This window comes from Maniola hyperantus, chromosome 13 (genome assembly GCF_902806685.2).
Source record: "Maniola hyperantus chromosome 13, iAphHyp1.2, whole genome shotgun sequence".
Classification (NCBI taxonomy): domain Eukaryota; kingdom Metazoa; phylum Arthropoda; class Insecta; order Lepidoptera; family Nymphalidae; genus Maniola; species Maniola hyperantus.
In genome coordinates, this window is record NC_048548.1 from 2,495,454 (window position 1) to 2,520,166 (window position 24,713).

General features: G+C 38.1%; 1 protein-coding gene across 2 annotated transcripts in view; it reads right to left on the reverse strand.

Moving 5' to 3' along the window:
* Nucleotides 1–4,579: 4,579 nt before the first annotated feature.
* Nucleotides 4,580–24,713, reverse strand: part of LOC117987593 (poly(A)-specific ribonuclease PARN-like) — a 45,181-nt gene continuing 25,047 nt past the window's right edge. Inside the window, exons 12-13 of one of the 2 annotated variants that reach the window (XM_034974627.2) lie at nucleotides 6,550–6,581; nucleotides 4,580–4,839 (exon numbers count right to left, since the gene is read on the reverse strand). In XM_034974627.2, the coding sequence (XP_034830518.2) occupies nucleotides 4,706–4,839; nucleotides 6,550–6,581 (166 nt within the window). In that variant the 3' untranslated portion in view covers nucleotides 4,580–4,705. The remainder of the gene's footprint in view (nucleotides 4,840–6,549; nucleotides 6,582–24,713) is intronic. The other variant, XM_034974625.2, reaches the window with a different exon arrangement.

The window sequence follows — 24,713 nt, forward strand, 5'->3', positions numbered from 1 at the left end:
TTAGATTAATTGTTCTAAGTCTGCCATGTTGTGACCTCTTAACTAAAAACATATTTTGATTCAACATATTTTCAATATACCTATGTAGTTATTGTCAATGGATTTTTAGGATATGTACCCGTAGTACAAGATTTTACGTCTCACCAAACCAAACCAAATTCGAGAGTCGAAATACTTCCGCGTTACAGTAAAATGGACCTAAACAGCCTTGAATTGAAGTCAAATATTCAATGCAACTGATTTTAATTTCGCAATGTTTCCGCTTGGAGCGCTGGCTGTAGAAGTGTAGACAAACTTGAGCTTTAAAACAAAGGCATTTAAGATCCAGTTTACTGTAACGCGGAAGTATTTCGACTCTCGAATTTGGTTTGGTTTGGTGAGACGTAAAATCTTGTACTACGGGTACAGATATTTTCAATGGATTTTGTTGGTCAAATCTAGCTATGACGTCACAATATGGCGGGCACGATTTCCGTTTCTTAGTTTAGACGCGTTATGCTTACCTACTAGGTTTATGTCTGGAATTTGGAATCTGGAAGGATCAAGTCGCCGTATAGCTGGGGTTTCCTAGCGGCATGTGCCTTCAACCATGCAATGCCCTTGGAAATCCCAAACGTGCTGGTGACTATGTCTCGACGCTACGTCACCTCGAAGCTGATCACCCAAGAAGAATGGAAAATAAGAATTGAAGAAAATATTTCATGAAGATATTATACCCATATCATTCTACCATATATACCTCCAATAATAACTATACAAGTATGTATAGTTATTATTGGAGGACTTATTTGCCACCACCAAATAACACTGGCGGCTTGATTGCGGTAAGATGACAGCTACAATGTCACGATCGCAATCATCTCTGATTGGTTGACGAACGCTCACTATTGGCTACAATGTATTGTAGCAACAAGAATACCATAAATTTTGCCAATCAAAACGATGGAGATTGTAATAATGATTGATGCAGTTTTCCAGCAATCGAGCAACTGGTTATAAATAAATAAATAACTAGCCAAGTGCGAGTCAGACTCGCGCACCGACGGTCCCATACTAGTCGTATTTTTCCGACGTTTTGCACGATAAATCAAAAACTATTGTGCATAAAAATAATTGAAAAGCTGTTTTATAATGTACTTATAGGTAAACCCCTTTCATATTATGATACCCCACTTTGTGTATTATCTTACTTTGAAAGTTGAAAATACTAAATATTTGTTCATGAACACATTTTAACTTTTTTTTGTGATGTAGGTAACCACAAATTCACGATTTTCGGACTGTTCCCCTTAAATGTGCTATAAGACCTACCTACCGGCCAAATTTCATGATTCCAAGTCAACGGGAAGTACCCTGCAGGTTTCTTGACAGACACGCCAGACAGACAGACAACGAAGTGATTTTTTTTAAATAGAGATAACGAGGAAACGAGCAGGCGGGTCACCTAATGTTAAATGATTACCGCCGCCCATGAACATTTGCAGCACCAGAGAACCTGCCGATGCGTTGCCGGCCTTTTAGGAATTTATCGGTCCGCCCCTTGTTGTAATCTAGTGGGAACACCGCAGTGATCCTATAAGGGTACTTTTTCCTTTTGAGATACAGAAACCTAAAACAAAATGGCGTCTGCACGGCGCCATTTTCAAATGTAATTTTTTTACTAAAGTTACTTGTTGGTGAATTTTTTTTTCGAATTCAATCTGAAATAATAAAACTAAAGCTCGGTTTCATGGGTTTCACCCGTAGACTGAGTAAAAAAGCTCGACTAAAATACTGTGTAACCGCGTCTGAGATAGCGATAGCACGACGTAACGATGAATAACACGACAATTACCATTGTTTAGTAGTCAATATTTGTATTAACCGATCAACAATATTTGTATTAAACGTTTTTTATGTGAAAACTATTGAGATTAATGAGACTAATGACAAATACAATGAGGCCACGAATTCTCAAAGTTTGTTTTGCAACTAAAGTTGTAGTCCTTGAAAAAAATCGGTTACACGATAAGGGACAAAAAATAGGTTAGCTGCGTCTCTATTTATCACATTAGTAAATTTATCTGTGCTCTCTTTTTAGTGTGAATGAGAAACGTTCCTTTGTCTAGCTTTTTTATTCAGTCTACGGTTTCACCGTAATATCACAGTATTACAGTAGCCTTACTTAGTATACTTATTTTTTAGTTCATTATGCAACACTCATATTTTTTCTCGTGTATGGAATATTTAGCACCTATAGTAACACATACTCGTGTATTTAATAAGTTGCAGCTATTATACAATTTTATTGATGAATTCCATAATGACAATGTTGCACGAAAGCAAATCGACTGTACATTCCGCTGCCTGCAAGATAGTGTAAAAAGTTGTTATTCCATTGATAACATTGCTGCATATTGTTTGTAGCATTTTGCGTTTTGAAAAGAGTAAAACTGCTAAGTTTTTGCCGGCTCTTCTCAATAGAAACTGCTTTCCAAACTGGTGGTAATTTTGACGTAGCCATAAGTACATGAAAACTAGAAAAATAATGTATGAATTTATATACGCTTACAGCCGAAATTATAAATCAATCCAGACTGTCGATAAGTTACTTAGCAACGTTGTTATTTGGCAAAAATGAATGATCTTTATTGACAAATATCAATGTTGCTTATCGACAGATTACAGGCAGATTGACACTCATTAAATTCATCAGTGGTTTTTAAAAATCCCGTGGGAACTCGTTGATTTTCCGGGATAAAGAGTAGCCTATGTCCTTTCCCGGGATGCAAGCTATATCTGTACCAAATTTCGTCTAAATCGGTTGAACGAATGGGCCGTGAGAGACAGACAGACAGACACACTTTCGCATTTATAATATTTGTATAGATGGCTGACTTGGCTGCAATCAGACCCGGTGGCCAGTAATTATGCAGTCTAAGATAGAATAGAATAGAATGTTTTTTTATATATGTAAACTTTTTACAAGTGCTTATGAATAGTCAGGTAGTTTTAATTTACCACTGGTTCGGAATGCCGTTCTTACCGAGAAGAACCAGCAAGAAACTCGGCGGTTGCTCTTTTTTGATAGAAGATGCTTATTCACTCTTGACTTGAATGTACCCATATTATAATTGCAGGGGTATTCCAAATCTTAGCGATGCGAATTAGAAATGAGGAGAAAGTTCTAAGGACAAAATAAAACAATCTTTAGACATCAACTTCAATATATTAGTCCCAACTATCGCTCTCCTTGAACGCGGTTACACATTCGACTGGTCTGTCGCTGACGAAACTCTTTATCACTACATCTTTCTCTATTCTTCTCTCCTTTGCCGTCTCCTTCTCACTCTCGCTGTGTTTCCTGCGACCGTTCGATATGACTGCAGAGCTGTTACGCTCTTCTGTGTTTTCTTTGACGACTTCTGTCTTCTTTGGTGGTGGTTCGCTTTCTTCGACCTGTTTGGGAGATTTAAATATAAGTATGTACATATATGTATAATGTGTCCAAGGTGCTGGAATGGAGACCTCGCACCGGAAAACGCAGTGTTGGAAGACCCCCCACTAGGTGGACGGACGACATCAGACGAGTCGCAGGGAGCCGCTGGATCCAGGCGGCACGAAACCGTGGCGTACGGAAGTCCCTACAAGAGACCTATGTCCAGCAGTGGACGTCTATTGGTTGATGATGATGATGATGATGATGATATGTATAATATGAAGCTGTGATAGCCTAGTGGTTAAGAAGTCCGCCTTCTAATCGGGGGTCGGAGGTTCAATCCCGGGCACGCACCTCTAACTTTTCGGAGTTATGTGCGTTTTAAGTAATTAAATATCACTTGCTTTAACGGTGAAGGAAATCATCGTGAGGAAACCTGCATGCCTAAGAGTTTTCCATAATGTTCTCAAAGGTGTGTGAAGTCTAACATTCCGCACATGGCCAGCGTGGTAGACTATGGCCAAAACCCTTCTCACTCTGAGAAGGAGCTCTGTAGTAAGCCGGCGCGCGGCGCGGGAGATGAGTTGATCATGATAATTATGTATTTGCAAAACTCATTGAAGCATATTTTCGCTGGGCCACAAATTTGTTTGATTTTAATGGATGAAGCAGTCTTATAGAATTAATGATTGGTGTTAAAAATTCTAAATCATAAAAACATAAGGAGAACAATGTTGTTATAATAATACAGAAATACATATTCTTAGTTTTACAGTAGCAGACGTTTTAACAGTAGAGACGAGAGAAAAGAAAGAAGATTTTACAGTAGCAGTTGTATATTGTCTCCTGGCCGGTTTTGAGGGGGTTAAATAACTCGAATTATGTGGTGGTAACGGGTTGCGAAGCTGAACTGGCAATGGGTGGGCCATTGCCAGTTCAGCTTCGCAACCCGTTTGTGTCTATGTCAGTAACTCTACAGACCTCCTCCTCTTGCGAGCGGCTTGCGCCGGCGCAGGCGCGGCTGACGACGCGCTGAGCGACCGGCTCCGGCTCACCTCCGGCGACCGAGCCGTGGGGGAATTGCTTACAGTACCTGACGGTATATATAATACGCTATCTATGCTTATACCTGGAACACTCCGGAAGAAGTCCTCTTGCGAGCGGCCTGCGCCGGTGCGGGCGCGGCTGACGACGCGCTGAGCGACCGGCTCCGGCTCACCTCCGGCGACCGAGCCGTGGGGGAATTGCTTACGGTACCTGACGGTATATATAATACGCTATCTATGCTTATACCTGGAACACTCCGGAAGAAGTCCTCTTGCGAGCGGCCTGCGCCGGTGCGGGCGCGGCTGACGACGCGCTGAGCGACCGGCTCCGGCTCACCTCCGGCGACCGAGCCGTGGGGGAATTGCTTACAGTACCTGACGGTATATATAATAAGCTATAAAAAATTAGACTTTACGCTTTGACGTAAGATTACACTTTATTACCTGTTATCTCCCAAAAGCCACGATGATTTCAATACGTCAAAGCGAAAAGTCTAATTTTTTTAATATTTTCTTCAGAATATTATTAGAAATCACGTCATGCATTGCCAAACACTTAGTATGGTGGCAACCCCTTGCCAGACACTTTTAAAGTAATAAATTATTAACGTTTGTAATTATTTATTAAGGGTGTCTGGTGGGGGTTCCCACGACACTAAGTGTCTGGCAATGCATGACGTGATTTGTAATAGCCTTGTAGTAGCTATTTCGAAGAAAATATAAAAAATTAGACTACGCTTTGACGTAAGATTTCTTTACACCTTTATTACCTGTTATTTCCCAAAGCCACAATGATTCAAACAAACATCCGAACAAAGGTTCCTCCCAATGTTGAGGACAATACCAGAGAAACTTTCAGCTTTACGTCTGGCACGCGCTGGCTCTTATGTTTAAGTAACTTATCCAACAGATTACATATACTTAAATTGATTATTATTAAATTTCGGCCGTTTGTCTACAGATTTAAATACTGTATAACCAAATCAGTCAGCTATAGACCTAAAGATTTAACAAGAAATATTGATCAAGGCAATAAATAGACAACGAATAGTCTAAATTGATTTTCCGAGAGGCTACTTGGATAGAATACATATTTTAAGTTTCAAAATAATAAGCGCCTCGTAGGTATTATAATTGAAAATGAGTCGGTAATTTTAGCGCAAAGCCATTGGCGATAAAACAAATTAGATAAAAAATGTACCTATCTATAAGGTTAACGAATATTATTATGTAATTATAAGTTTAATTAGAAATATACTTACATAGTGATTTCCCTTAAAATGTTTAGTTATGAATGCAAATAAAAGCATAAGTATAATGATTTTGTATCAAGCACGAAATACTATGTATAATCAGTAAGTCAACTCAATTTTAATTAATATTTCCTACAATCAAACAATCCTAGTATTATGAAGAGGCAAAGTTTGTAAGTTTGGATGTAAGAGATACCTAATCTCCGAAACCACTGATCCGATTTCAAAAACTCTTTCACTAAGGGATAGCTACATTATCCTCGAGTGCTAAATTATTAATCGCGCTAAAAGTCGCGAGAAATAGCTAGTCTTTAAATATATAAAAGGAAAAGGTGACTAACTGACTGACTGATCTATCACCGCACAGCTCAAACTACTGGAAGGATCGGGCTGAAATTTGGCATGCAGATAGCTATTATGACGTAGGCATCCGCTAAGAAAGGATTTTTGAAAATTCAACCCCTAAGTTGGTAAAATAGGGGTTTCAAAGTTGTGTAGTCCACGCGGACGAAGTCGCGAGCATAAGCTAGTAATAAATGAAATGACTCGCGAAGGTACTTTTCGTTTTATTAAGTTGAAAATGTCTATTCTTTTTTGTAGCGCAAAAATTTTTCAATCGATTGTTCGAAATATCTTTCCTATTATACTTATTATTCTACGAATTCATTTCTATTGAATGATTCTACAATGTAGATATGTTTTATTACACTCGCGCCTACAAAATGGGGCTAAAATATCATGAGTAAGACAAAAACACCTATCTAAGGCTAAATACGTTTATTTATTTTAACTGTATAGAAAAATATAGTTATTAAAAAATTAGAACACATACCTCGGCGAACGATCGGAGCGTAGTCTGAGTGCCTGTAAAGAAAAAATGACATTTACCAACAAACCATTATAGTTTTCAACGAAAAATATGAATATGATAAAGTTATTTTCTTGTTAACAGTTAACTGCACTTTATATGGTGACAAAAAGGTGTATACTGTATTGACGATGTAAGATGTTGAGAGGTTTTTTGTCTGTTACAACATTTTTATATTTTCGTTTTAAAATTTTATTGGACATAACAGACAATACAAAACATGATCTAATCGCACTGTTTCAATTTCTAGAAAATGATTATAAATAAAATAGTTGCATAGGTTAATGGAAAAATAAAGGTCAGTTATCGTTATACAATTGAGACATATAAACGTTATTTCATATAAAAAAATATACTATTCGTTATTATATTAATTGTAATTATGTAAGAGCATATTCATGTCATTTGGATTTATCTCGAATGAAGTGTTCAATAATAATAATATAAACATTCTATAATTAATATTACGTAATTTGTCTAGAGAAACACTGGCCCTGATTCTCTAGTCTCTCTCTAAACTAAATTTAGACTATCTGTGTATCCTTTTCTTTTTACTAATGCTAAAAAAGGAACGGAACATGACTTTTAAAGACTCTAAGTGCACAATACAAATTTAAACAGTAGGTTCGCAAGTGCGTGCTAAAATCACGGGTTTTACCATCTAAAAATTAAATTACAAATGTCAAACTGCTTCTGTCCTTTTCATATTACAATAGTAAGAAGAGGGTGCGAATACTCTAAAATAAGGTTGTGCTTAGAATCGGTTCCACTGTGGCGAATTCCGTTGTACACAATCTCTAAACTAAACTAAAATGACAAGTCTAAATCTATTGCTATCCCTTTCATAATGTTGCTTGCGGAAAATTATAGCACTAGATTTAGACCTGTTAATTTAATTTAGTTTAGAAATTGTGTTACGACTTACGAGTACACTTAAATCTAAAATGGGATTTTTTTTACTAAAAACCGACTTCAATACACAAACACTAAAAATTAAAAAAAAAATTAATTTATTACCGAATATATTATGTATACAAGAGTTAATATAGTTCCGTTATAATACTTTTTGGAGCCGTTGCCACTTAGCTTTAGCTGCGCGAATTGTCTAGACTTCATATTTTTATGAGACTACAATGGCACCTCCTCCTTTTTTGAAATCGATTAAAAATGGGAATCGTTACAATTCGTTAATGAAATAGGATCTTATATTTTAAATTAACTCTAAGTTCTGTTATTTTATTATCTAAACTATTTATTAGGCGAGGGATCATGATGCTGGTCCGTTTACCGTATTTGTTTTTGAGGGTATGGTTATTAGTTTACTTTGCATGACTTATTTTGTTTATAATTATATATTCAACATACAGTTCACTGTATCTAAATATATAAAAGGAAAAGGTGACTGACTGACTGACTGACTGATCTATCAACGCCCAGCTCAAACTACTGGACGGATCGGACTGAAATTTGGCATGCAGATAGCTATTATGACGTAGGCATCCGCTAAGAAAGGATTTTCAATCCCTAATAAAATTCAATCCCTAAGGGTGTGAAATAGGGGTTTGAAATTTGTGTACTCCACGCGGACGAAGTCGCGAGCATAAGCTAGTTAAAAGCGTTGAGGTAGTGTACCCACATACACTACTACAGCATTACGCTGAGATAATTCTCCTTTTTTGGAACAGTTTTGCGCCACAGACACGCAAGACAGACAGGGTTTATGCCGGACAAGATTAATTTTTACTGTATTATTAATTTTTGTGTTTTGTATAACTGTAAACTGTGCGCTATGGTCGCAAATAAAGATTATATATATATTATTATTATTAGTACATATATAATAGCACAATTTACATCAAATTAGACTTCCGTTTAAACCGTCGCTGTATAAATCATGTAAGATAGAAAATAATATGCATATAATGAGTCTAAATACGTTAGTAAATATATCACAATTAGTGTCAAAAGATAGGTAAATCATTATACGGAAATGCAGAAAATTATAATAGTTTTTGCATAGTAAAGAATCGCTAGACCAAAACGTATATATTACATACCTATTTGAATAATAGATACAATTAAAAAATTTAACTACGTAATATTTTCTATAACATTCCACCGTTTTTTAGGGTTCCGTACCTCAAAAGGAAAAACGGAACCCTTATAGGATCACTTTGTTGTCTGTCTGTCTGTCGGTCTGTCAAGAAAGCTACAGGATACTTCCCGTTGACCTAGAATCATGAAATTTGGCAAGTAGGTAGGTCTTATAGCAGACTTCAGGGTAAAAATCTGAAAACCCGTGAATTTGTGGTCACATCACAAGAAAAAAATTAAAATGTGTTCATGAACAAATATTGCTATTTTGGACTGTCAAAGTAAGATTATATCAAATGGGGTATCATATGAAAGGCTTTACTTGAACATTCTAAAACAGATTTTTATTTATTTTTAGGCATAATAGTTTTTGATTTATCGTGGAAAATGTCGAATAAATACGACTGTAGTACGGAACCCTCGTTGCGCGAGCCTGACTCGCACTTGGCCGGTTTTTTTCACTTGCCTTAAAGGGTAAATTTTTTTATAACACATAAGTACCATATATCGAAATGGTTAAAAAACTGCACGATGGTTATGTTGAAAACACCTCGATATCGTTGAAAAAAGTAATAAAGGAAGGTCATAGACACAGAAAAACTTGTTCATCAATAATAAATTCACATAATTCGACAGCTTATTTTCTAGAAGAAACACGAAGTTTGAGCATAAAGTATAAAGCGCTTGTTAAAATGCCTACAGAATTCTAGATCTCTTTAAAGCGGTAAATTGCATTGTTCTTTTTTAATTTCTGCCGACACCCGCCGCAGGTGCTGGTTTTATTTATTCTTTGACGTTCTGTGCGATAGTACTAAAAGTTAGACATCTGTATTCTGTCCGTCTGTCTATCTATCCGAGAGCGTTTTCTGATAACGATTGATGACGAATTTAAAGAGCGTCAACAGTTTCGTGAAACTCAACGTTAAATTGAAATCTCGTTAAATTCGAACCCCTCTCGTAGTACTATACCTAGTCATGAACTTTATACTCAGGTAGAGTCAAGAAAATCAGTACCCTTATTATAAATGCGAAAGTGTGTTTGTTTGTTGCTTTATCCTTCAATCACGTCGCAACGGTGCAACGGATTGACGTGATTTTTTGCATGGGTATAAATAAAGACCTGCAGAGTGACATAGGCTTTTTATGCCGGAAAATCAAGAAGTTCCCATGGGATTTTTGAAAAACTACCAAACGCGGACGAATTCGCGGGCATCAGCATCCTGGTGAAGGACAGGCTACTTTTTACCCCGGAAAATGAAAGAGTTCCCACGGGATTTTTAAAACCCTAATTCCGCGCGGACGAAGTCGCGGGCATCAGCTAGTTAACTATAAAGCACAGATTAGTGAATGGCAAATAGGTCTACTCGTAGGTCGAAATGGTACCCACGGAACATTTACAAGCGAAACTCAATTCGCGTTATTTTTCAGGCAGATATATGGGCATGTTTATGTCGCGTGGATTTAATTGGTGTCGGGTGGTGCGCGCTAATTGTGGCGTGTCGGGCGCCAGCATTAGCCTCGCATTCACCTGTCCGCGAGACAACACCGAGATGCCGAATAACTCCCGTGCCGGTCACGACTTCGGTGATGTAACGATAAAAAATAGGAGCCTTATATCGTCGCTTATCCACGCTTAACTTTACGAAACGACAGCCGTTTAGACTTTAGAGTAAGCCAAAAGCTTTTCTGTTTCTTTAGGATATAAATATTTAAGTAGCCCGAAGCTGTCATTCAAAATTCCTCAGTGCTTGAAGATCAAAGTCTTCGAACAGGGAGTGTTGCCAGTGATGACATATGAATCCGAGAAATAATCACCAACTATGGTTGTGAATACGAATACGAAAGTTCATTTAGTGGGCGACGCAGATATATCCTTGGAGCATATCTACGTGATCAAATCAGAAATGAGGAGATCGTAGGAGACCTAGAGTAACCGAGATAGCTCAACGGGTTGCGAAGCTGAAGTATAGTAATGGGCAGGGCACATAATTCGAAAAACTGATAGACATTGGGGTCCCAAGGTGCTAGAATCGCAACCTCAAACGAGTCGGAGGGCGCCGCTGAATTCAGCGTGGTGTGTGGAAGTCCCTACAAGAGACCTATGTCCAGCAGTGAACGTTTATCGTCTAGCAATGTTGTTAATAACTCATCAACAAATTACAGACAAGTTACATCAAAATGATTTAGTTATGGTCGTAACAGATTTGACTAAAGAGTTATCACCCTTCGGATTTTAGCCAACCATTCATACCGTTAGGCTATTGAAGCTGCAGACATGATATTATAAGGAAAATCTAAATATATAAAAGGAAAAGGTGACTGACTGACTGATCTCTCAACGCACAGCTCAAACTACTGGACGGATCGGGCTGAAATTTGGGATGCAGATAGCTACTATGACGTAGGCATTCGCTAAGAAAGGATTTTTGAAAATGCAACCCCTAAGGGGGTGAAATAGGGGTTTGAAATTTGAGTGGTCCACGCGGACGAAGTCGCGAGCATAAGCTAATCTAAATATTTAAAAGGAAAAGGTGACTGACTGACTGATCTATCAACGCACAGCTCAAACTACTGGACGGATCGGGCTGACATTTGGGATGCAGATAGCTACTATGACGTAGGCATTCGCTAAGAAAGGATTTTTGAAAATGCAACCCCTAAGGGGGTGAAATAGGGGTTTGAAATTTGGGTGGTCCACGCGGACGAAGTCGCGAGCATAAGCTAATCTAAATATTTAAAAGGAAAAGGTGACTGACTGACTGATCTATCAACGCACAGCTCAAACTACTGGACGGATCGGGCTGAAATTTGGGATGCAGATAGCTACTATGACGTAGGCATTCGCTAAGAAAGGATTTTTGAAAATGCAACCCCTAAGGGGGTGAAATAGGGGTTTGAAATTTGAGTGGTCCACGCGGACGAAGTCGCGAGCATAAGCTAATCTAAATATTTAAAAGGAAAAGGTGACTGACTGACTGATCTATCAACGCACAGCTCAAGCTACTGGACGGATCGGGCTGAAATTTGGGATGCAGATAGCTACTATGACGTAGGCATTCGCTAAGAAAGGATTTTTGAAAATGCAACCCCTAAGGGGGTGAAATAGGGGTTTGAAATTTGAGTGGTCCACGCGGACGAAGTCGCGAGCATAAGCTAATCTAAATATTTAAAAGGAAAAGGTGACTGACTGACTGATCTATCAACGCACAGCTTAAACTACTGGACGGATCGGGCTGAAATTTGGAATGCAGATAGCTACTATGACGTAGGCATTCGCTAAGAAAGGATTTTTGAAAATGCAACCCCTAAGGGGGTGAAATAGAGGTTTGAAATTTGTGTAGTCCACGCGGACGAAGTCGCGACCATAAGCTAGTCAAATTAATAAAAATCCATCTTACACTCAGATGGCACATTATACTGTTAATAAGAACACGTATAGAAGCTTTTATGTCAGCGATATCTATCATAAGTGAAGGTAAAATATGAAAGGCTACTTATAACAAATTATAACATTTAAGATTGTTATCGCGACGTTTTATAAGTTGTAATTTATAATGAACGATCCATTGTTAATGCACATTCAGTGACTGATTCGTAAGAAGACGACGTAATGAGAAAAATTATCTTTCAGAATAAAATATGAGATGTTTCTTATATTTGAAGCTAGAGCTATCGCGATCAACATGACTGTACAATGACCAATTAAAGTTAACTATTCTCCAATAGCTGTGATAGCCTAGCGGTTAGAACGTCCGCCTTCTAATCGGAGGTCGGGGGTTCGATCCCGGGCACGCACCTCTAACTTTTCAGAGTTAAATATCATTTGCTTTAACGGTGAAGGAAAACGTCGTGAGGAAACCTGCATGCCTGAGAGTTCTCCATAATGTTCTCAAAGGTGTGTGAAGACTACCAATCCGCACACGGCCAGCGTGGTAGACTATGGTCAAAACCCTTCTCACTCTGAGAGGAGACCCGCGCTCTGTAGTGAGCCGGCGATGGGTTGATCATGATGATGATTCTCCGATAAGCTTCAATGATGTACAGAGTGCGGTACCCGTTTATATAGCTCATAAATCAGTTATTTACTACGATCATTTTTGGTTTTACCTGTTTTAGAAGGTCCGACCGCCGACGATGAACGAGAAACGAGTAGAACTAGAAACTTAAACGAGTTGGCGATCAGCGGGAAGCGAGTATGTAGTTTCGATAGTTTTGTCAAAGTCAAATGATTTATTCAAAATAGGTAAATAAATTACTCTTTTTGATGGTCTGGTGATAGATTTTTGTAAGATAATTATTACGCAAACTTAAAACCAAAGCTACGAGGGTTCCAAACGCGCCATGTGGTTACGCTACGCAATGAGACGACGTTCTTTTGAAGTTACCTAATTAGTAATTTTTTTAATATGGCTGTTAGAGGGGCGCCTATGAGGTGCTTGACTAGGGCGCTGTCGTCATTTAATCCGCCTCTGCATCAACCAATAATTTAAGCCCCTTAGGCGCCATCTCCACGGGCGAGAGAATCGCGGCAATAATCTCGCCGTGCCACTATGTTCATACAACTCTTATCCGACGATAGTAGATCCGACTTATTGTGATTCCCTCGGGCGTGGACATGGCGCTTTACGATTTCTGCTAAGTAACAACTAAGTACTAAAACTAGATGTTTTCCGTAACTTCATCTGCGTGCACCCATTTTTAACCGACTTCCAAAAAGGAGGTGGTTCTCAATTCAGTCCGTTTTTTTTAAGAATGTAGGCACACCGACTTTTTCAAGGTTTCTGGACCGATTTGCAATTTTTTTTCAATCAACAGAGGATGTTTCCGTGGTGGTCCCATAAAATTTTTGAATAAATGCTTTGAGTTTGAATTGATAACGCAAACTTAGAACTAAAGCTATGAGGGTTCCAAACTTGCCCTGGTCTGAGATGAGCCCACAACAAACTCAGCCGGATGATGATCATCTTGGCGCAGAGAATTTAATGATTTGTAATTTTAATGACTTTCCTATGAGGAAAGTCATTAAAATTACAAATTACAGTGAAGTAAAAATTAATGCGACATGACATTTTCAATACCAACAAAAAACGAAGAAATTGTATAGAAGCCACCATGGAATCACTGAACACTCATCGCTAACACCAAGGTAAAGCCCATAAGAATGGGGCATTCATCAAACATGAGCCAAGTATGGCGCGCGGCGCGCCTGGGCCCTGGCACGGTATTGATTGACTTGTATCCACGGTTTTTGTGCACTACACCAATAAGCTGTTTCCTGGTTACTCCTGGCTCTTACAACCGAACAGTTAGAAACCATAAAATAAAAACCGGCCAAGTGCGAGTCAGGCTCGCACAACGAGGGTTCCGTACAACAGTCGTATTTTTTCTACATTTTGCACGATAATTCAAAAACTATGATGCAATCTGAAAACCGTGAATTTGTGGTTACATTACACAAAAAAAATTAAATTGTGGTCATAAACTAATAATTAGTATTTTCAATTTTCGAAGTAAGATAACTATATCAAGTGGGGTATCATATGAAAGGTCCTCACCTGTACATTCTAAAACAGATTTTTATTTATTTTTATGCATCATAGTTTTTGAATTATCGTGCAAAATGTCGAAAAAATACGACTGTAGTACGGAACCCTCATTGCGCGAGCCCGACTCGCACTTGGCCGGTTTTTTTTAAAATTGCATGGCGGCCAATTTTTAATATTTTTTGTTCGAGCGGCTAATAGATTCTTCATTAAAACATCCCATGTAAGAACTTTATCTTACAAGGTGCAGGGTATTTGCATCGAAGCACCAGAGGTCGTCAACTATTGCCTAACGCCGATGCTAATCCCGCATTAGCTCGTGTATCTGCCAGGCATGTGACATCGCTTCACACACTCCGCACAACATAATAGTCGGAGAACCTCCCGGTTTTAATCCTGGCGGCAGTCAGTATTCAACAGGAGCTGTAAATGTTGGCTATCATAATAGATCTGCAACGGTCAACGTGACACAAGGTCTGGATCTGGAAGAGCCCTGTACAGCCTTCAATGCCAAGAAGAAAAAAAGATAAAAATAGTTTATTTCAAATAACTAGTTTTGCAGTATAAGTTCCGCAAATTGCTAATACGCGTGACCGCCATTTTACTGACGTCAGCACTAGACTGAAGTTTCGAGCTGATGGTATATTTTCACTTAAATATACGTCAAATGACGTCAAAATGAAGTCACTTCGATGTTGACTGTTGTTCAATGAGACATGGTTCCAGCGCAATAGCAATTTGCCGGACATACCTTTTATTAGCTTGTAGTTACTTAAGTTTAAGATTATAATTCGTTAATGTAAGCTGTTGGTTCTCCTAATAAAATAAAAATAAATAAAATAAAATAAAAATAACACAAAGTGGTTGGAGGCCTTCTTTTAGGAGTAGGAGAACTACTCCTGTGTCAGAATACTCCGCTCTTCGATAACAATGACAGCGTTAGCATGCATTTTTTTTATTCAGATACAAGTTAGCCCTTGACTGCAATCTCACCTGGTGGTAAGTGATGATGTAGTCAAAGTTGGAAGCGGGCTAACCTGGAAGGGGTATGGCAGTTTTTATTAAACCCACACCCCTTTGGTTTCAACACGGCATCGTACCGGAGCGCTAAATAGCTTGGCAGCACGGCTTTGCCGGTAGGGTAGTAACTAGTAACTATCCACGGCCGAAGCCTCCCACCAGAATGCATGAAGAAGTGTCGTCGTTTAAGACAGTCAAAAATTGACCATGTATCATATTCATAGGACTTTTAAACCCCCGGCTCTCGGACCAATATGCACATACATCAATTCCTACAATACCCGCCCTGACGTTTGTCTGTTTATTAACCACGACGTCATTAGACCAAACGCTTTTGAGTGGCATAATATGCCCTTTTTCGATATCATTGCCCATTTAGGGCAAAATATATATATAACAGTTAAATTACGATTTAAATTATACTAATAGTCTTGTTGTTATTAATAGAACATATTTTATATCTTTAACTTGATGATTTACAATATATAAATATCCACTAATTAACATATTATTAACATACGAGCTCTGACTAGCTGATGCGCGCGATTTTGTCCACGTGGAATTTTTTTTAAATCCTGTGGGAATTCTTTGATCTTTCGGGATAAAAAGTAGCCTAAGAATGTCCGACTCCAAAATATAAGTATCAATCGTAATAGGTTAAGCAGATGGGTCGCGAAAAGGTAACAAACAAACACATTTTTACATACCTATTTATAATATTAGTATTACATACATGTGTGCAATACAGATTTCTAAATAAAATAAAACAAAAAATAGTATGGAAGTATGAAAATACGGAAATTTTGTACCAACCTATATCATATAAATAATATATGATATAGATATATATATTAAAATTTATAATTTTAACAATTTTTGTAAGTATTGTTTATGTTAGTTTGTACTCGTAGTTTAATTAGTGTAATTGGCTTTATGGCCGTTCTAATTAAATAATAAATAAATAATAATAATAATAATAGCTGTAGGTCCATCTGAACGGGAAATGTGCTACGTGTACCTACGTCTAGATATTTACGTACCTATCAGTACCCATATATTGTAAATATGTGAAAGTGTGTTTGTTTGTTGGTTTATTGGTTTGTTGGTTGTTCCTTCAATCACGTCGCAACAGAGCAACGGATCGACGTGATTTTTGCATGGGTATAGGTAAAGACCTGGAGAGCGACATAGGTTACTTTTTATCCCGGGAAATCAAAGAGTTCCCACGGGATTTTTAAAAATCTAAATTCACACGTACGAAGTCGCGGGCATTAGCTAGTAGCTTAATAAAGCAGAGACTCCCTCTAAAAACTACGAGATTATCCAGTCTAGGCTCAGGTTAAAAATAATGAGCAGATATGAATAAAATTAATTGAATAATATTATCTACCTACCCCAAGCACCTTTCCTTTTAATAATTCATATGTACCTAGTACCTAGTACTTTTTCTAGTATTTTGATATTTAATTAATATAGAATTGTATCTAATTAAGCGTACCCAGACACGGCTTTTTGTTCAACTTATTGGATAAAAATCTATAGACATAATTCAATTCAATTTCTGTATCACTACCCATCTACACTAATATTATAAAGAGGAAAACTTTGTTTGTTTGTTTGTTTGTTTGTACTGAATAGGCTCAAAAACTACTGGACCGATTTTAAAAATTCTTTCACCATTCGAAAGCTACATTATCCACGAGTAACATAGGCTATATTTTATTTTGGAAAAAAATAGGGTTCCGTAAGATATTTGGGTTTTTCGGACACAAGGTGTAAAAAATCAACCAGAAAAGTTACTTATTTTGCGTACGCTGCCTAAACTATAAAAGATAGAACCATAAAATGTTCTAATTAATTGTAGATCTTATAAATATCTACATAAAAATTCGGGACACACTATACCCATCTATGTCGAGTGAGGCACAGCAACCATTTTTTTATTTAAAAATCTTGAATTTTTTTTGGACTACATTTAAACGCGTTTATTTTACTCATGCTATTAATCCTTATCAAAATAAATGATTTCATCACTAAGAACAGTTTATGGAGATAATATTTGGTCTTTGAATGATTAAAATTGGACGTTGGGTTTTGAAGTTATGGCGAAATTAAAATATTACGATTTCTGCTGCATGGCCCGTTGTATTATATAAAGAGGTAATGTCGTTAAGTTTGTTTGTAGGGGGTAATCTTTAGAACTACTGAACCGATTTTAAAAATTCTTTCACCAGTAGAAAGCTACATTATTCCTGAGTGACATAGGCTATACGGGATCTTTAAAAACCTAAATCTACGCGGGCGAAGCCGCGGGGATCAGCTAGTTTTAAATACAACAGTATGTTTGTTTGTACTTCAACATATACATATATAGGACATCCGCTACTTTTTATAACGGAAAAACATCAAGATTTTTTAAAACTTAAATACTGGCGGATGAGGTGGCATGTATCATCTATCGTATATCTATATCTATATATATAAAAGGAAAAGGTGACTGACTGACTGACTGATCTATCAACGCACAGCTCAAACTACTGGACCGATCGCGCTGAAATTCGGCATGCAGATAGCTATTGTGATGTAGGCGTCCGCTAAGAAAGGATTTTTCAAAATTCAACCCCTAAAGGGGTAAATTAGGGGTTTGAAGTTTGTACGAAAGTCTGTCAGTTTTGAAGTTTGAAGTTTGAAGTCTTGTCTACACTAATATTATAAAGAGGAAAACTTTGTTTGTTTGTTTGTTTGTTTGTTTAATTGTAGATCTTATAAATATCTACAAAAAAGTCCGCGACACACTATACCCATCTATGTCGAGTGAGGCACAGCAACCATTTTTTTATTTAAAAATCTTGAATTTTTTTTGGACTACATTTAAACGCGTTTATTTTACTCATGCTATTAATCCTTATCAAAATAAATGATTTCATCACTAAGAACAGTTTATGGAGATAATATTTGGTCTTTGAATGATTAAAATTGGACGTTTGGTTTTGAAGTTATGGCGAAATTAAAATATTACGATTTCTGCTGCACGGCCCGTTGTATTATATAAAGAGGTAATGTCGTTAAGTTTGTTTGTAGGGGGTAATCTTTAGAACTACTGAACCGATTTTAAAAATTCTTTCACCAGTAGAAAGCTACATTATTCCTGAGTGACATAGGCTATACGGGATCTTTAAAAACCTAAATCTACGCGGGCGAAGCCGCGGGGATCAGCTAGTAGTTAATATTTTTGCAATTAGCAGTATGACATATTTTATTAAGCTCATATTATGTTTAAAAAATCTCATTGTTAAAGATCAACCCTAAGGGTGTAAAATAGGGGTTTAAAATTTGCTTAGGTACTCCACGCGGACGAAGTCGCGGGCATAAGCTAGTCACTCCTAAAATCATAACCCTTCCGTTTTTTGCCATAGTCGGAAAAAAGAACTTTCTACCTCTTGTCGTGTCTTCATCACAGCAGTGTAAAACTAGTAATATGCACGATTGGCCATAAATTAAGTGTAATTGATACGACAGAGACATCACAATCCTTGATCACAAAAACACAGTTTACCCTTTCCGAGCGGCTCTAATAAGCCCCCGGATGGATAAGGCAAAAATCATTAAAGGGGTCCGGTTCGACATGGGTTCGACCGCATTAAAACTCGCGTAAAAAGCTAACGACGGAATATCGCTAACTGTGTAAGATGTAAAGTTGCCGTGATCGACTGATCGCACGCGACCGCCGACACTGGCTGTGTTTACATGCCGGCCAAGATGCGACTAAAAGGCGCGCGAAAAATAGACGACAAAAATTATCAAAACGGTTTGAAAACACAGTTTACCCCAAACCCTTTCCGAACAAACTAATAAGCCCCCGGATGGATAAGGCAAAAATCATTAAATTGTCTGGTTCGACCGCATTAAAACTCGCGTAAAGAGCGAATGAGGGAATATCGCTAACTAAAGAGGAGGCAAAGCGCGAAAAATAGACGAGAAAAATTCTCAAATCAGTTCAGAAATTTCGGAGAAGTACCTACATACCTATCATCACAAATTTTAAGCGGACATTTACGTGTACTTTTATTTCGTACAAAAGAATGATACCTATGTGTAATATACAAAAACCTTCCTGAAAGTAGGTGTGTATGTGAATAACGATAGTGATAAAATTTCAAATCGGAAAGTTAAACCTTGGTGAATTTACTTTGTGGGTAAGTTAAGTTGTAAGTTCTATAAAATTTTGTTAATGGAATAATGTTAAGTCTATTTCCTGCAGCAGTGTAGCAATTTACACAATCAAATACATTGTGGATAATTCTGTTTACACAATCTCTAAACTAAACTAACTGAACTAAAAAGACAGGTCTTAATGAATGCTATCCCTTTTTCTATATTCCCTGCGGAAAAGGATAACACTAGATTTAGAACAGTCAATTTTGTTTAGAAGGGATAGTGCACAACAGAATTAGCTACAATATTATTAAAATTATTAACAAAAAATATGCACTCGAATTTTGCATCCTGTAATATGTATCCTATTGTACATTTATACAAATGTGGTAACCTAAATTATGCCTTACCAGTTTTTCAGTTAGCTTACTCTTTTGGATCATAAGTCCAAAATACAACTATCCACAAGTCACAACCCATAAACCAAGATTAGAAATGGCCCACACCTATTATTGCGTTGGTTGCAACAAGCAAATCGTGATTGCTCAGAAAGGGATGAACTACGACGCATAGATCCGTTTTAGTGCTAAATTATTCTTAGCACCACGGCCTTACCATATTTAATTCCTTTTATTTGACACCAAAATTGGAAGCGGCCATGTAAGCCCAATCTTTTACTCTTGTCGTCCGTGATTTAACAGCGCCGATATTTGTGTAGTTGTGGCAACAATAAATACTGGTAGCGAATTAGACCCATCGTAAACGCTCGTGGACTTTGCCTAACTAATTTCGTATTGGATTACAGGGATGTTTTTAAACTCTTCCTGTCTGTTGCTTTGACTCTTAGAGATATTTAGTTTCGCATTACTTTGGGTACAATTTATCACATTTGGTTTTGCGTATTAGGTATATTTGTTGACTCAATTACTTGTCGTTTTAAGAGTTTGTACCTTATGAAGGAGCCAACGGAACCTTATTACTAAGCCTCCGCTGTCCGCCCGTCTGTCTGTCAGCGGGTATTTCATGAAATTTCCAGAGTTTCTATTGCCGCTATAACAAACAAATAAGTAATAAAAAACCAAGATGACAAATTTCAAAAAATAAAATATTTAAAAAGTGGGTACTTAGTGTTATATCTGTACTATAATACGGAAGTCCAACTCGCACTTCACCGGATTTTTATTGCTGTTGGAGGATATATTTGCCTGTCTAGTTACCCAATAAACTATGGTAGCCGTAAGCAGCAATTGCAAATAAGATACGCAGTTATAGAAATCATTTTATCTGTCAGCGGCAAATTGCTGGACCGTTAACCGCCTATTAATATCTCCAACAACAGAAAGGATTTGACACATAAATTTCCTGTCGAACTATTACAAGAAATTTATTATACCATTAGCGGACGGCGATGGCGGCGTTACCTAAGTAAACAATCACAAGAAAAACTACTATTACATCCAGTAAATACAGTAGTAAATTCATCCGTTACCGGTGTACGGGTAACCGCGCCTTATACGCACAAATCAACGCAATAGGCAGGACGCTCGGCTTGTCGGATAGTTTCACACGTCGTCGGTCGGCATCTCGACATAGACATTCGAGTTGAATCTCAAATCCGTTCGCGTTGTCGCCTGCCCGCTGTCAGCTAACGGAGCGCGCTATCCCAGAGATTCGCTTTGCACGATCGCCGACCAGATCCTATCGATAGATCTCATTAGTTAATAGCGGCTAGCAGCCAATTACACTGAGTGACGTGTCCGGGGCAAATTGTTCACCGACACCGAGCATTTGGGTCTTCGAACCACGTTTTGAACTCCCAAAATATGGCAAAGAATTTGAACCTGTAAACGTTTTGGCCTATGGGATATTATCGCGTGAACTTTTAATCCGGCTAGTACGTCACGCGTGGACTTCAAACATACACGAATCTGTCCTACTCCTATGTCAATTAAATAGCACGTGTCAAAGAGGTTCCGTTGAGCGCCGTGGCATCCATCTGCAGATTCAACACGAGTTAGCGTTATCGCGAGTCTCATCTGAAACCATTAAGTGCAGTAAAGTAAATATAATTGGCTAAGATTACATGAGCTTGATTATTCTTTGTTAGAACAAGTTCCTTCTATAAAAGTTCAACTGCCTTAGAATGGTTTCCGACAGCTCGTAATGGAATACAGCGATTCTTGATCGCATTTCTTGGATGTTGAGAAATTGCCACAAAAGTTGAAATGTGGTCTAAATGGATACCTGGGACATAAGTTTTTCTCGTCTGTAGAAATAGCGTAAATAAAATAAGAGCTTTTTTGCTCTATTCTAAAAAACAGAGAGTTAACTTGAAGTTACTTGATATTGGTACTTATACTTCAAATCATCTTTTTTTTTAAATTCTTTATAGGCAAACGGTTGACCACAATCACACCTGATGGAAAGTGATGATGCGGCCTAAGATGGGACGCGTTTACCTAGAAGATGCCCATTCGCTCTTGCTTTAAAAATACCCGGGTTGTAATTGGTAGGAAACACATAGCGTTTAAGAGTATTCCAAACCTTAGCCATGCGTATGAGGAATGATGACGCAAAACGTTTCGTGCGTGTAGATGGAATGTCGACGACATAAGGATGGAAACTCGCCCGACGTCTTGCGGTTCGGTGGTAAAATGGTGAAGGGAGGACAAGATCGAAAAGTTCTTGAGCACACTCTCCGAAATATATCCTATAAAACACCGATAAGCCGGCAATCTTGCGGCGGTGATCAAGACTTTGAAGTTTCGCCAGTAACGGAGAGTCGTCGCCTATCTACGGATAGTTTACCTATTAAAAATTAAACAACAAACAATTATTTTATTTAATGAACAGAAGAATTAAGAACGAATACGATAGACAGAAACAAGATAACGAATAAAGACAGCCATCTTTCATATGAAATGCAAAGGAAGAAAAGTTTTAGTCCGTAGGTCACTGAGCAACATCACAAATGGAGTCGGACATGCCCAAGGCATCCATGACAATTTTCCTTCTCATATATTATCATCTTGTTTCTCTCACTACAGAGCACGGGTCTTCTCTCAGTGAGAAGGGTTTGGCCATAAACCAACACGCTGGCCAAGTGCGGATTGGCATGCCTACTTTAGATACCTTCGAGAACATTATAGGGAACGTTCAAGCATGCAGTTTCCTCACGATAGTTTCCTTCTTCTTTTTTTTAAAGAATATTAGCCAAGTTAATCGCTGACTAATATTTCCCTTTCCCGTCCAATTAAGCGTAAAGCTTGTGCTAGGAGTAGGTACGACAATAGTGCAACGGGTGGGATTTGAACCAACGACCTTTCAATTTTCAGTCCGGTCCTTTAACCGTTGAGCTATCGAGGCTCTACCGTCACTGTTCACATTGCGTACATGTAAATTCAGGTAGCTAGAGCATTTCACTCGCAAACAAAACAAAGAGACACTATCAACAACCAACGTAGTAAGTAAGATACAACGTCAAATAAAATAAATACGTTGTCCAAGAGGCCCTCCCAGTTTCCATTCAGCCTCTTTTAAAGCGCACGGCACAAAGGCCTCAAACTGATGGTACGTCGTTAAGATGCGGTCTTATAACACTTATTACAGTAAACCTGATCACACATCTACAAGCACGCCCCGTACGCACCGCATCGTCATCGATTGATGTCAATTGCTGAACACAGGTCTCTTGTAGACACTTCCACACGCCAGCGGCGACTCGTTTGATGTCGTCTGTCTACTTAGTGAAGGGTCTTCCAACCTTGCGCTTTCCAGTGGGAGGTTGAAATTCTAGCCCCTTGGTAACTCAATCGGTTTTTCAAACTCAAGCAGTTTCGCAGCAGACCCCAGTACTACCTCATTACTTAGTGCCTACGTGCTTCAGTAGACCGCATCTTAGACGGAGAAAATCGAATAGACCATCGTCACCAATACGAAAACGACGCGATTCTACAGTCTATTTTGGAAGCTTTTTATTGTAGGTATAGGTAGGTATATCGGGCAATTCTATATAAATATGATATGTATTCTTTGCTACTGCGGTTTTGTAGTCCGCAATAATGATATGTATTGATGATAATTTTATAATTTTGACTTTCCGCTACTGATAACACCATTAAAATATTGGTAAGATCAGCACAAGCCGAATGCGTTGAAGAAATGCGGCACACACTGTGACCTTATTGGAATTTCATTAGCATGTAGGTACGTACTGGCTAACGCTTAGTTATTACGTTATTCGTATCATGACTGCTGAAAATGCAATACGTGCGGCGCGAACGGTATGTCAGATAGATATGCGATCATCTTCAACTGCAAGCATCGTCGGGTGGCGTCATTTATACCCCGTCGAATATAAAGAGCCTCCATAAAGCTTGGGGCCTTTCAAGCTAAGGGTTATCTACACCTTTTGTCTCCACGCACGCGCATAGCCATGAGAAATTAGCTACTTTGTTAGGTCTTAATCACTTTAATAGTTTTGTATGCAAGTGTTGTAACAAATACACTTGAATAATTTTAGGGAAGCATCGCGTGACTGGGTGTTATACAAATGGTTCGTGGAACTGAGAACATCTTACTTGGGGAATCTTAGGACATTCACATATTGCATCGTTAAGAGTACCTGAGTAAAGAGTATCCTAAATGGTATAGTTACCGTCAAACTAGGCAACTTTGCCACTCAATGATACTTTGGCCAAAAAGCAATTTATAAAAATCGATGTTAGCAATGTTGGCTAAAAGTCCGGATTACTTTGCCCACCACCAAAATCAAACAAATTTTGGTTTAAATGTTAATTTGTCAAAAAAAATTACATAGCGAATTTGCTTATAAATTGCTTTATGGGCAAAGTATCATTGAGTGGCAAAGTTGGCTAGTTTTACGGTAACTATACCTTAAGAGGTTGAAGTTCCGAGAGCGTTGATAGCCTAGTGGTTAAGATGTCGGCCTCCTATTAGGGAGGTCAGAGGTTCGATCCCGGGAATGCACTTCTAACTTTTCGGAGTCATGTGCGTTTTAAGCAATTAAATTTTACTTGCTTTTATGGTGAAGGAAAAAATCGTGAGGAAACTGCATGCCTCAGTTCTCAATAATGTTCTAAAAGGTGTGTGAAGTCTGCCAAATACCAATCCACACTTGCCCAGCCTGCTAGATAGATTACGGCCAAACTCTTCTCATTGTGAGAGGAAACCCCTGCTCAGTAATGAGTCGGTGATGGGTTGATGATGATGACGATAATCACTACCCATATTATAAATCCGAAAGTGTGTGTGTTTGTTAGTTTTTTAGATTGTTGGTTTGTCCTTCAATCACGT